Source organism: Medicago truncatula, chromosome 1, assembly GCF_003473485.1.
Source record: "Medicago truncatula cultivar Jemalong A17 chromosome 1, MtrunA17r5.0-ANR, whole genome shotgun sequence".
Lineage (NCBI taxonomy): Eukaryota > Viridiplantae > Streptophyta > Magnoliopsida > Fabales > Fabaceae > Medicago > Medicago truncatula.
In genome coordinates this window covers 43034036-43048654 of record NC_053042.1, presented here as the reverse complement: position 1 = coordinate 43048654, position 14619 = coordinate 43034036, and the positions used below count along the sequence as shown (strand labels likewise).

At 32.5% G+C, this 14619-nt stretch overlaps 2 protein-coding genes across 3 annotated transcripts; one reads left to right on the top strand and one right to left on the bottom strand.

Moving 5' to 3' along the window:
- Positions 1–2762: 2762 nt before the first annotated feature.
- LOC11419998 (uncharacterized) lies at positions 2763–3789 on the top strand. The gene has a single exon (XM_003591406.4). The coding sequence runs from the start codon at positions 2968–2970 to the stop codon at positions 3523–3525; it is 558 nt and encodes a 185-aa protein (XP_003591454.1). The 5' UTR covers positions 2763–2967; the 3' UTR covers positions 3526–3789.
- A 1211-nt stretch (positions 3790–5000) lies between these two features.
- LOC11419996 (CTP synthase) lies at positions 5001–14144 on the bottom strand. Of its 2 annotated transcripts, XM_024783588.2 has the most exons (23): positions 13887–14143; positions 13717–13796; positions 13495–13581; positions 13350–13400; positions 13109–13226; positions 12948–13004; positions 11657–11721; positions 11490–11573; positions 10486–10536; positions 10332–10394; positions 10192–10238; positions 9506–9575; positions 9341–9403; positions 8828–8917; positions 8688–8726; positions 7970–8119; positions 7811–7888; positions 7648–7733; positions 6715–6763; positions 6545–6625; positions 6242–6335; positions 5773–5887; positions 5001–5319 (listed from the first exon to the last, which is right to left on the bottom strand). In XM_024783588.2, exons 1-22 carry the CDS (start codon positions 14002–14004, stop codon positions 5820–5822), a joined length of 1689 nt encoding a protein of 562 aa, XP_024639356.1. In that variant the 5' UTR covers positions 14005–14143; the 3' UTR covers positions 5001–5319; positions 5773–5819. The 2 variants fall into 2 exon arrangements, 1 of the variants encoding a protein (XP_024639356.1); XR_005643838.1 differs by lacking the exons at positions 5001–5319; positions 5773–5887; positions 6242–6335 and adding an exon at positions 6888–6999 and having other exon boundaries at positions 13887–14144.
- Between the last annotated feature and the right edge of the window lie 475 nt (positions 14145–14619).

Sequence of the window (14619 nt, the reverse complement as noted above, 5' to 3'; positions counted from 1 at the left end):
AATAAATAACGTTTATTTCTATAATAAATCACATTTATTTCTAAAACGAATCATATATATTTATGAACCAAATAACATATATTTTCTAAACCAATTAACATATATTTTCTAAACCAATTAACATATATTTTTCTAAAACATATACATATTTCTAAATCAAATAACATATATATTATATTAATAAATATATAACATATATCATAACAAAATATCACTTATCAAAATAAATCATATAAATCACACAAATCATATAAGTATATTCTAAACTCATTTAAAATAATCAAATAATTAGAGAGGGCGTTACACCCTACATCCAATAATAATGTGCCACGTTGTTGAATGATGTCATGTGTGTTGACTGTTGTATAGTATATACCATGTACCTGCTCAATATGTACCACCGTAGACTAACTTTTTTGAACCATCAGATTAAACACCTCACTAGTGTTATTGTGTTGCCTTTCGCACTATATTTATTTCTTTTCTCCTTTTTGAATTTTTCTTCCTTCTATTTCAAAAAATATTTAAATAAACCTTTTTATGACAATCCTTTTTATAAAAAATATTTCATTATTAAAAATAAATAAACCCAAGAAGACTATGAACATCATCACCATCTTCATACATTCTTCATCTTCTTTATTGAACAAAAAACAAAATAGCTACTCAAATACACCTCCAAATAACATGAATCTCAATATTTTCTTCATCTCCATTTTCTTCTCAACACAAAAGTCAATTACCCTAATTTAAATCCAACTCATTTGTTTAACCCAATCCATTTTTTCAATTTTAATTTAAAACGATTTATATAATCATCACTTTCGTCGTTCAAAATCAGTATAAATCGCCCGGTCTAATTTCAGGTTTCGATGGTCTGAAAACGGGTTAAAATGATCCGGCTGGAGGTTGAAGACGACTTCATTATTTTTTAATCGTATTTGTTATTATAATATAAATAGGAAAGAGCGAAAATATTACAATTTGAATGCATACATCGCAGTGGTTCAATGAACTTTAAATTAGGTTATGGTCGCGGGTTCGATCCCTGTTGTTTTTATTTTTGTTATGTGATTTCAATTTTTTGGGATTTTTTCCTCTCATGAAGATGATGAAAAAAATCTCGAAGAGAGAATATGCAAATAAAGAAAGAGAAATAAATATGAGAGATGAATGAGTGGGAGAGAGAATTGTAATTAGAAGAAAAATCATGTGTAGATGGTGTACCACAATAACAAAGACAGGTAAATCTAACCGTTAAGATCATGAAATAAACTTGTCTATGGTGGAACATATGAAGCAAGTGATCATATTAGAATTTGTCTCAACATCTGACGTGTTATCACTTAAAATCTGATTGACCCCATTCAAACGACTTCATCGAAGAAGTCATTTTCCTAACTTCTTCATAGAAGCTCCAAAAAAAAAAATCTTATTAACGAGTATCTCGAGGTAGTACTATTTAAGGATTTTAAAAAAATAATTTATTTTATAAAAAAAATAAATATTTTAATTTTCGATGCATTGATTACACATGTTTTCATTACTCTCTCCATTTCTTTTCTTTTGATGTTTTAGCTCTTGACATAAATTTTAAGAAGTAATTAAAGTATATAAATATTTGTGTGTTTTTGACCAAAATATTCTTATTTATCATTAAATTCACATGTGATAAATCAAAAGTCACAACTACTTTAATAGTTTATGGTGTTTTTCAACAAGAGTAAAACTTGATACAACAATAATAAATTCACTGAAACAACAAAAGTTTTGAAATATAGTTGAATTCTAAAACATTAAAAAAAATAAAAATGAAGGGAGTATAAATTACCATTTAAAAGCCTTAACTAGTGCCCCATAGACACAAGTTAATATTTTCTTAAAAAAAAAACTAAATTATGTGCGACATTAATTTGAAGATTGTTTCTTTCACTAATTTGAAAGCAAACAAATCCCAAACGGCGCTCAATCGTACGCCAACAAAATCCAACTAAAAGCAGCCTTCATTTCATTTTCATGTGGCCGTGGGTCCCATCTCTATATTTTCCCACATCATTTCAGTTGACGAAAATAACCCTTATCAAGGATTTCACTGGCTTTCGAAAAATATTTGTTTTTCAAGTTCTCCTTATCGTATCATTTGTTTATCATTTATAAGTTTTATTTCAGTTTAAAAGGTAGAATTCATCCTATGTGTCCATGCAAACGACCGTGGTAGTGAAGACAACAGTGTAAAATATCGAAGACTCCATCAATAAGAATTGACTTGAATTTAGTGGAAATGACTAAATTTTTACGATTTGCCAACTTAGAAATTCAAAATTTTTAACTGAGAGTGGTGTTTCCATAGGGATGAATTTATTAAAAATAAAAGAAATTAAAAAAAAATATATTATATATTCTAAAATTCAACCATTCATTCACTTCACTGCCAAAAAAGTTGAATCCACAAAAGTTTACACACATTAGATCTAGATTATTATGAGTATCAGATTGTTTTACATTATGAGTCTTAAGTTTTTGACTAAAATAGTTGGTTGGTAACTCGGTGAACCAATGATGAGTACAGTACAAGTTAAGGGCAAAATAGTTAGCAATAAACAAATAATGTTATGTTTCCAGGTTGTTTCCAACCACGTTACAGTAAAGACGTGTCCTTAACGAGTTGGCTCTTCGTCCTTTCCTCCCCTCACAGTTCACACTATATTATATTGAAACATCAAACATTAAACTGAAAAAAATTATACACTGTCTCTTTCTCACACCACGCTACGCGTCCTAAATCAATCTATCTATTTTTACATATAAAAGAAAGCAACCACCACTTTCCATACATCATCAACAACATTAATCATCCACACAAAAAAGTTAAAACACTTGTTTGCTATAGCTACTATACTCTTCATCACTTTGTATTTCACCTACAATAACTCAAGCACATTTTAGCATATAGTTAAAGATAACACCATGTCTTTGAAGAACGGTAATGTTGGTCGTAGGGCATGGAACTTCCTAAGGCTCTCATTGTTGTGGGCACGTAAAAGTGGTGTATTTAGGCGTAAGCTAGCGACAGAGCTGCGTCTTGTACCAAAGTATTTGAAACGTTTAGGACACACGACCACACCTACGAATCAAATTCACTACTTTGAACGTGAGCTCTCCTTTGATGAGACACCTATGTTCAATGTCAAGATGTATCGTCCATCATCGTTGCGCTTTCACTTGCCTCATATTCCGTGTATAAACCCACATGTTGATTTTGATTATGATTTTCATGATGATGATATTGTTGAATATGACAATGGGAGAAAGAGTGATCTAGTCGATGAAGGAGATTATGACGAAGAATTTCATCATGGGGTTGAATTATGTGAAGAAATGGGTTTTAGAGAAGAAGTTCAAGAAGGTGAAGGAATAGATAAACGTGCTGATGAGTTCATTGCTAAATTCCGTCAGCAAATGAGACTGCAGCGCCAGATTTCTCTTCTACAATACAAGAAAACACCCAGCAGAGACACAAACTGATCGACACCTTATACATGCAAATTTTATTTTATTTTATTTTATGCATTCAACTTCAATTTTCCTTCTTTGATTTTAGTTTTGATACTATGATCAATAGAACTTTTTAGCCCATGAAGTGAGAGAGAGACAGTACAGCGGGATGTTTGTAAATACAAGGAGCTGCTCTAGAGTTCTTGTGTTTACATTGTTTTGTAGATGTAATTTCAATAAAATACTAGTGTTACTAGTTATTTTTTAATTTAAAAGAATATGTCACTCCTATAATTGTCACTTGTCCATATCCCAATTTTTCTTTTGAAAGTTGTCCATGTTTCTCATCAACACTGAAGGAAAAAAAAATTAAAGAATTCCCATGCATTGTCAAAAACGATTATGATCTGAAGAGGAAATCCTAAAATCACTGCTTGTAAGTAGTCGTATTATTGGGTGCACTGTAGGATAGTAACTTATTGACTTAATAATAATAAAATAAAGGTCTCGCTAACTAGTGGCATAAGGGCATTGGTTAAGGAATCCATAAATAAAAATTTTCTCTTAAAAATGTAAGTTGTTACATTTGATCAAGTAATGATTACACTATTTTTTATTAAAAACTTACTTGTTTTTTTTTTTTTGGTCAGATAGCCTAGCGGCTAGAAATTCACTTTTAAAGTGAATAAGTGGGGTGTCCGGGGTTCGAACCTCGGCCCCTGCATATAATAATGCATTGTCCCTGCCAACTGAGCTATGCTCACGGGGACAAAAAAAAAAAAAAAAAAAAAAAAAATGAGATGATTGTGATAAAATTAGCTTACAACATCTCCAACCAATGATCTTTTTATAAGAAACCTACTTTCGGATCACACATTCTTTAATAAATGGTCTCTACAATGCTACGTCATACTTATGCAACTTATACACATTTTACTCCAATGGTAAAATAAACAAAGGCACCTTTGTTAATAATGATATCAAACCTTATTTAAGTTGCTTCTATAATTTTTATATTATCCACTTTGTCACGCCAAGTTCCTCCAACGAAGATAAATAATGAAGAATTTAGCCTTCTATGAAACTTAGTAGTTAATTAGTACCCTCATTGGAGATGCAATAAAGAGAGAGACTCCGTTCAAATGACATTAATTTTTTTACCTAAAATCCCTTGTACATAGCATCCAAGGTGGTAAGTCCTTAATTTTCATTTATCAATTTTCTTCCAAACTTTTTTTTTTTGGGTGCAAGTTTCTTACAACATAATTTCAATATTTAAAAAAGATGGATGGTAATTCAAATATTAAAAGGAACCATATTCATCAATTGAAGAACCCACCAAAATGTATGCGACAGAATTCCACTAATAACCCATAATTATAATATTATCTTTGAACAATTTCATCCGTTTAAAATGTTTCTTAATGAACCTTCATAATGAGTGAGCGAGTAAGTAACACAAGTATTTTTCTTTTTTTTTTGGTTACAAGTAAGTAACACAAGTATAAGAAAATAATATTCTCTCAAAGAAAAATATTAAATACACATGTATCATCTCACAATTCTACTTACAATTTTTGAACAAGAAAGTTTAAAACCTAATCAGCGAGCATAAAAAGAAAAGGAGCACGCACGTTTGGGGCATGGTGAACTGAACAAGGAAACAAGCTTAAACTGTCTGACAGTAATTTATAAACCTGTAAGTGTCAGGTTAATGGTCAGCTTTGAAATGAAAAGTAACTTGCTTATAGTGTAGTGTAGACAAGGAATTAGCTCCGCTTCAGACCTCTATACACATCAAACAATCATCAATACTTTTTTTTTCTGCAATGAAGATCGAAAAAGATGACACGAATTATGTTAAATCAGAAGGCATGATATTACTTCCACAACAAGCTATACAACTAAGGAAAAGGTCTGGCCATACTATTTAGCTAAGTGTGGCCAAGAAGTGCTGAATTTATCAGCTAAGGAAAGCAGAGACCTCCTTAGCTTGACAAAGTTACAACTCAAGATGCTGTAATTGTTTTCATTACGTCAGGGCTGTAGATGCAATACCAGTATTTGCAACCTTTTAGCATCTCTATTACTAAGTTAATTTAATATTAAAAATTATAAATCTCAGAACTTCTGGTGAATCAGATCCAACCTAGAGAAGCATGAGGTAGCTGCACGCATACTCCACTTCAGGATTCCCATTCCTCCTTACTTCAGTTCCTAGTTCCTACCTCCCATTCCCTTGCTCCCAATTATTTTCCCTAAAGAGAATCAATTTACCTTAGGAAAGTAATGTAGAAATGAGTCCTATAGTAAAGAATCGTACATCAGCTTCCATTCTCATGAATGCTGGTTATATGTGCTTCCAACTTCCCCGTTGCCGCCAATATGAGACCTACAGTATAGGTGCAGCGTCGTAATATTTAATCGAGTAGAAATAATCAAAACAGGGATTGATGATAATATATGGAGTAATAATTTGAAGCGCAAATTCTTTTACTTATTACTTCTTGTCATTTTTCAAGAAATTATAAGCATCAATTCACATGGGAATTTCGGTAGGTATTTAATCTTAAGCAAGCAATAAAATGACATCAGGAAGATAAGCAACCACAAGAGTGTGCTGTGAAGGTCCAAACAGCAATCTTCATCTCACAATATTAACACATATGGTGTAAATGGCTCTTGGTTTGTACTTGATATTGTTCATGCACGAGATATTAAATGCCAATTCATAACTGAAAAGTACCTAAAAACAAAGCAGATGGTCTCCCAGGACGAGATTTGAATTCGGGATGAAACTGCACACCTACATAATATGGATGACTTGGATGTTCTAAGATCTGCACAAGAGAGAGAATTTCTTAAGGTTACATTCTTCAAGCAGAAAAACAGGCAATGAAGAAAGTGAATTATGTGGAACAGTAATATATAGAAACACTAACGCATGATAACAAATACCGCCATGTCTAATTGAAACCGCCAGGTTTTCAACTACAGTTCTGGTTAATATTTATTAACATCAAAACCCTATCCAAGCAGGAAAAAATACCTCCATTCGTCTTCCGCTTTCATCCCTGCCAACAAATTTTAGCCCAGCTTCTTCTAAAGTTTCAATAACATCTGGATTAACCTGAACAATGTCAATACTAAATTAGAAAACAGGTACTACACATGTTTGCAGGACATCCAGTAACCAAAAACGAAGGTTAACATCAAAACCTCGTATCTATGACGATGCCGTTCATCCACATACTCCGAATTGCCATACCTGGTAATTAGGAACGGATGAAGATATTAACATGGACAAAATGAGTACTGAGAGCATAATCTACATATTGAAGTCTAGTCCAACTAAACAGTATAATACAACACAGAAAAGAACCATATACTACCTCAGTCCCAAAATATCATTTCCCTTCTTATAAGACTCCTTTCAAATTTTCAACGACATCGATTATTTCTTTACCAACATACTCCTAATTATATTACATCTTTTTCTGCAATCTGTAATAAATACTCTGATGAATACATTAAGTAATTTTCTCTCCTGAAGGGTAAACTTCTCAACAAATGTAATATCACAATCAACTTTTTCAAATCTCTTGATTTACTCAATGTGGTCTTATATTTAGAGACAGAGGTACTGTATTCTTTAGGATTACAAAGGAGAACTATATATCACACTGTTGATAGAAATTATTTTTTCACCTTTTGCTAGGAAGGGAAGGGGGGATATAGGTTTGGACAGTAGGCTGTGCAATATGACCAAACCTTTCCCATTTCCCTTCCCTTGAAACCCCTTATCTACAGTAAGGAAGAACTGAATTTGAATCCCAAGCACATTTGAAATGTAATACTATCATAGAACATAATGAATCGGGCCTGATATTCATTTACGCAAAACGATTCCCTGATGATCGAACACTTGGTCAACGACCAGACATCCTTATTGACATGTGTCCTTCAGAACAACCAGACAGGCCCAGAACAAGAAAACTGAGATTTTATATATGCAGATACTACCAGGAAAAAAAAATTATCTAATGGAAAAGAGAGATGACCTATTCTGTGAAAGGGATATTTAATCTATTTTTTATTCATTATTCCATCAATTATTAAAACACTACATAGTAAGATAGCTACATCACATACAGTTTAGAAGTGATAGAATCACGTGTCTGTAAGAGTGTTCTTCGAGATCCAAGTCTCATGGTACTTCCCATGTGAGTCCTAGAACCCTGTTTATGACAAGCAGGCATTACAACAAGGATAATGATTGGGGAAATTGCAGAAGAGGGGAGACAAGTATACGTACCTCTGGCATGAAAATTACAACCGGATTTGGTGTTTGGGCATCAAACTCGATACTGTTCGCTCTTTCCCAGCCCAAAACCTAAGAATGGATTTTAAATTACTAAGAAAAGCATGCAGTCATAACAGAAAAACCAAATATCACAAACAAAAAATTACTTACTGATCTAGCGAACTCAATTACAGAAATTTGCATTCCCAGGCAAATCCCCAAGTAAGGAACATGGTTCTCTCTGGCATATTTGGCAGCTAGCATCATACCTCTCACGCCACGATCTCCAAATCCTCCGGGAACCAAGACACAAGCTGCACTCTGCAAGTAAATTTTCCCGAAACAAATATTGTCATTACAGATTCAAAAGCAGAACATCTTTCTTTGTATTGTATTAATCATGTGGAGAGTCCCACATTGGATAGTAGTATTTACAAGCCAATATTATGAGATTGAGCAGGCTCAACAAAATTTCAAATTCAATATGGTATCAGAGACTATCTAAGATCCATAAGACCACCCATTATTAAGCCAATCGGATCGCACTCTAAATAGCCAGTAACGTAAAGGGTGTGTGTGTTGATTGATGAAAGTTGTGCATTAAATAGTGATATGAACTGAATAATGTTTACAAGTCAGTTTTTTAGGTTGAGTTAAGCCCAATCTAAATTCTAAGAAATCCAATTTCATCACAGAAAGTCCAGCTGTTCCATCATAGATATTAAAGCAATGGAGAAAACATGTTTTTGTTTATTTCTCAACCAAAAACCGTCTAGCACATAGCGGGATCACATAACTAAAATCTGAAGGCCTCAACATCTTCTCACCAAACTTCCTAGATAGAATAGACTAAACTTCCATAAATTGTATGTGCTTCTAGTGCACTTACCTTCAGAGTCTTCCATGCTGCTGCATGTGCTTCTGGTGTCTGAAAGAATAAAACCACAAAATAAAATTAAATAAGCCTGACTGCCTGCATAATGAGAAGAAACCAAATTTCTGCAAATGCAATTTGAAAGAAATCATTACTGATTGTGCACTGTCATCTTCAAGGTCAGAAGCAGCAATCCAATCAATTGATGGTCTCAATGAGCGTGCAACACAAGCATGCAGTAGGGCCTTTAAACAGATGAGGCATAAAAAAATCAAACTATTCAGAATATTTCAGTGACATAAGAACAACCAAAAACCCCTTTTTTTAATTTTTTTAGAATTCTAAAATCCAAATATGTTGATGTTCCGTAGTGATATGTACACTTTAGCTTTTATAAGATAAAGCATGCATAAACCAATAAGTGATAGCAGTTTTAAGAATACAGCAAAGATGTCAAACTCAGATTAATGCTAGTGAATATGGCATCAAACTTTTGGAAAGAACCAGACTTAAACGAAGAAAAATATAAAGAAAGATTTAAATGCCATCATCTAAACAATGTTGATAGCTACATGATAAATACACAAAAATCTTGAAACAATTTTTCCATAACATATATTGCTATCCAGCTATTCTTGGGATAAATATCAAGGGAAAGAACAGCACACCTTTACAACAGATAAATATGAATCTGTTAGACCAACATATTTTCCCACCATGGCAATCCTAACCTGTAAATTTCAAAATGCTCTGATTCACATGAATGATTCACATGAACAAAATATTATGATAAATTTAGAAAAAGCATTGTAAACAGCATATATAGTACTAACAGATTCAGTAAGGTTATCATAGCTCTCAGCCATATCAGTCCATTGCCGCAAATCAGGAGGCGTAGCACGGCTGAAAAGGAATTTAAAAGTGAGACAAACTAATGTTTCCAATTATTAATATTTTTTTCAATAAAAAGATGGAAAACAAGTAACAGACATATCCAGCAGAACCTTCCCAATTATGACCAACATATGACGTGTTTCAATTTTGTTCAGATTTTAACAGTTAGTTCAAACCATTAAGAGATTCCAACATATAACTTATAGTTTTTCAGAAACCATTAAGAGTTTCAAGATATTCAAAGTATATTTTCATAACAAGTGAACAATTATAAGATCAACCCCAAAACCAAAAGACTTGTTTTTATGCTAGAGTTATTCATAAGAAGTGAACAATTATAAGATAAACTCAAGTTAACGACGGGATGCAGGGGACAGTTGGAACACAAATGCTACATTTAGTCATTGCATTACTGTTGAGAATGTAATCAATGCATTCTTCATTGTTGGGCTACATCTCAAAGTTTCTCATCAATTAAAGCAAGGAAAAGACAATTTGTAGAGTGCGATCAACAATAATGTATTAAGAAGAGAGGTGATGTTTGAATTACTGTAGCAACTTTTACATGTGATATTGTGTATAGCTTTTGCCAGTTATGAAAATAAAAGACAAATCAAAAACTCACCTAAGTAAGTTAAGCTGCTGTAAAATTGAATGGTGGGCATTTTGATTCTGAAAATAGAAGCCGGACATTAAGAGAAAAACAATTACACAAATTAAAAATAGCCAAGATTCAATGGCACTAAAAATTTACTAGAGACTCACTCTAAGCAACAGGGGAATATGCCAAATATTTGGTACATCATGAATATTCAGAATATTGTTAACCTGTGAAAAAATATACAGAAAATACAGATCAATAACTAATAAATTAAAGATTATCTGGGAAATAACCAAGAATAATTCACTGAAAACTTACTGGAACATGGCAAAACTGTGAGAGTTTTTCCTTGGTACTATCCAGCAGAGGCTGCACATGGAATAAAAAAAAGTATTTTAACTACCGATATAGTGAAACTAACATCAAAGACAGCTGTCAAAACAGAAGAAAATATTTGAGAAACACTGACAATCTCTAGTTAACTTCATGGGAAAAAAAATATGAACATAAAAAGATAAATTCAATGAACCACTGTATTCTCCTAAATATAGAATGAGGCAATAATCCTTAAAAAAGGAGACACTTGATTGTCAGCCCATAATCTCATTGGAGAAGCAAGAGCAAAAACAGTGTCACATAAGTTGTCAAATCCACGTAAGCACATAAGTAGCTTTTGCAATAGCACTCAGCTTCAACCCCTTTGGTCTTAACAACCACAATCTATTTATTGATTTACCAAGAAAACAGATTTCCTAGGTAAGGCCCAATATCACAAACATTCTCTAATAAGTAATAACAGTAACCATCCTAGCATTACCCTTACTAAAGTTCACTGCAGTGTTTTAATAGGATTCAATGCATTAGTGCTAGTATAATCAACCAAACAAAGAAATGTATTATTTTCTGATCAATTTTTAAATTATTTCAGAAGCAACGATTTTAAAAATAAAGATTAAAAGTATGTCGGTGTGTGCTCATGTGCATAGAATTATTGAAGTTTTTCACCCATTGAGTTATAGATTAACCAACTTTAAAGTCACATAGACTTGCGATGAAAAATACAGCAAATATTTCTAGACTACCAGATGCAAAATAATGATTATAATTATGTTCTTTGCTAACTGTGGAGCCTGAATTTCGTAACTGTGGTAAACATCAATAATTCTTGTGGCTAAAATGAAAAGAGCAATATGATGTACATGCTAAGTACGAGTGAGCAAGCAAACTTTTTATGCAGTAGTACAACCTAAAGACTTTGGAGCAACCATTGTTACACAGTTAATTTTAAATGCATCTAGGCACCAACTGGTGCAATGATATACCTCAGCAGAGCGACTTGCTAAAAGATGAGGCGTCAAGCCCAATGCTCTTAGTTCCCTGACACTATGTTGTGTCGGCTTTGTTTTCTAGAAGAAAAATATTGCACTCACATGAGAGAAAAGTGATCAAAAGTCTAAAACTGTAATGCACAAGTAATTGAGTGTATTACTTGTTCCCCCACTACACCCAACACTGGTATCAGGCTAACATGGATGAGACAGAAGTTGTCAGGCCCTGAGAAGGAATAATGAGAGTAAAAATGTTATTTGTCGAGACAAGATGACATTTCATGGCTATATGAAAATGTGACAATTGTATTATGCAAAGATAATATTTCTTTATTAGTATAAAACTATATCAGTATTCAGTACATAATGATCATAACTTCCAAAGAGAAACTAGTGATCGTAATAAAAACAAAAACACTTATTTTTATGTAGCATATCAACATATATTTTTCTCCCTATAAAAATATAACTAAAATTACGTATTTTTCCCAAACCAATGCCATAATATCAAATAAAACATCAATAAGCCTATTTAAAATAAGTCTTGCTCTTGAATGTATTCAATTGACTACTAATACTAGTTGTACTTGTACCAATTTCATCACCAGCCTTCTAAACATCCATAAATGTACATCTTTTAAGATTAATTAATTCACCAAGAGATAGTTCTACCAATTTGAGAAGTCTACCAATATGATCAAGTGAATGTCCCACAACCTTTTCTCTCCTTTAGTGTATCGGTCATCTTTCCTCGACAACAGTCAAATGATGGAATAAACATAAATAAAAGCATCTAGCCTTTTTAGGTGCATTTTATTTCTCTTCAAATCAATTATAATGATTAAAAGAGTATGCACTCCAATAGTGTATCCTGAAGTATCAAAGTCATATCCCAAATGTATTGGTCAATAACTTCTTTTAAAATAATTTCTAAAAAATAGGAGGAGCATCAATAGTGTAAAGTTTAAAATGCCAATACATTTGAAATTTAAGTATATGGACTCATACACATGATGATACATAAATGAATTCAGCAGTATACTTGAATGAATTATGCATTAGTGCTACACCAAAAATGCTACATAAAATTATTATGTATCAGATTGATCTTAAATAAAATTTGCATTCAGATTATCAGGCACAGTCAAACTGACACTTACCTAAGTATTTGGATTATATGTATTTTGCAATAGAAAACCAACAAAATCGACATTACTTGTTGATTTTTTTTTACTCAATTTAGTTATTGTTTATTATTGTTTGACAAAAGTATTTCTACCTTTAGTATTATATTGACTAGAGGAACTTAAAAGTTATTAAAATTATTTCCTCATCACACATGAGAGCAATGAACAGTTGAACAAAGACTCTGTAGTAGTTAAAACGTGTACATGGGGTATCTATATACAAAAATAACTAAAGTTAGTTAAAAAGCAAAAGATGCTGTCATACCCACTTGAAAGGATAATTGCCGTAGAGCCTCAATAAACGGCATAGACTCAATATCCCCTATAGATAAACAAAAATATCATTATGCTCTATCATAATTGATTGAAGTGAATAAAGCAACTTTCAAAAAAAACAGAATCATAATTGGTGATGTAAAATCTTACCCACAGTGCCTCCAAGCTCAATCACACAAACATCAGCAGGGTCTTCATTTCCATCAACCGGGATCACAGCAACCGATTCAATCCAGTTTCTGATTGCATCAGTGATATGCGGAACCACCTATTTCATCAAAAAAAATCTCAACAGCTCAGTAATCTTATCTTCATTATCCACACAAAATATCCATTATTCAGCAATCAATTAACAAGTATAAATAGCACAAACACGTGCACGATTTATCACCTGAACAGTTTTTCCGAGATAATCTCCTTTGCGCTCCTTCTCAAGCACAGACTAAAAATAATCACATGAAACCATAAAGCAAAATTAGCATAAAGTTGAGTATTAATTAATGAAATCCATAACATAAAATGAAACAAGCATGCACCTGATATATTTTGCCAGTAGTAATATTATTATCCTTTGTAAGTGTAACATCAAGAAAACGCTCATAATTTCCCAAATCCAAATCAACCTATAAAAGTCAAAAAGCAAAAAAGTAAAAATAAAATATAAAAATTAAACACTTCCATAACCATAATAAATTCAAATTGAACTTAGCATAAGTGTATTTATGGAAGAGAAAAGAAAAAAGGAAAAAAATAAAAACCTCTCCGCCATCATCAAGAACAAAAACCTCTCCATGTTCAAACGGAGACATGGTACCAGCGTCAATGTTCAAATACGGATCTGCAACAAAAAAAAAAAAAAAATTGAGAAACGGTGAATGAAGCGAAACGGTTAAGAAGAAGTTGAGTTGGTTAGAGAGAGAGTGGGAACCGATTTTGATGGAAGTGACGCGGAGGCCGCAGGCTTTGAGGACGACGCCGATGCTGCTGGCGGTGACGCCTTTGCCGAGGCCGCTAACGACTCCGCCGGAGATGAGAACGTACTTCATAGGTTGGGGAATGAATGAATGAGTTGTAGGTGAAGTGTTTGTGTTTATATCCGAGCGGGAAGGTTGATATTTTGGTGGGAGGAATAGGATAGCACCAAGATGAAATGAAACTGCTCAACTGAAAACTCTTTCTAGTTCTACTAGTGCAATTTAAAACAACCAAATGAATTATTCTTTTTTATTTTAAAATTTTCTACTAATCAAATATGGTTTTGTTTAATTGTAAAAAAAAATATGTATAGTTTTGTTTAAACGTGCAGAGGTAAAATATTTTTTCTTTCAAAAAAATAAGGTTTGTATTGTGCACAATATTTTTTTTTTTATCATAAGATCTTCGTATCTAACTCATCATATCTAATTTTTTATTTTTATTTATGAGATCATCTCGTTATATCCAATAATCTTTTTTTTTTGTCCTAGATAAAGTGGTAATTTATTAAAATTAAACTCACACAACTGTGATGTTCCGTGTTCGAACCCAAATCACAACGTTTAGCTTTGGAATTTCGGCATTTGCCAATTGAACTATCCAATAATCTAATTCATGATAGAAATTAATTTGTGTATGTTACATGACTTATCTTATTTGTCTATTATGAATTGACCAACATAAGA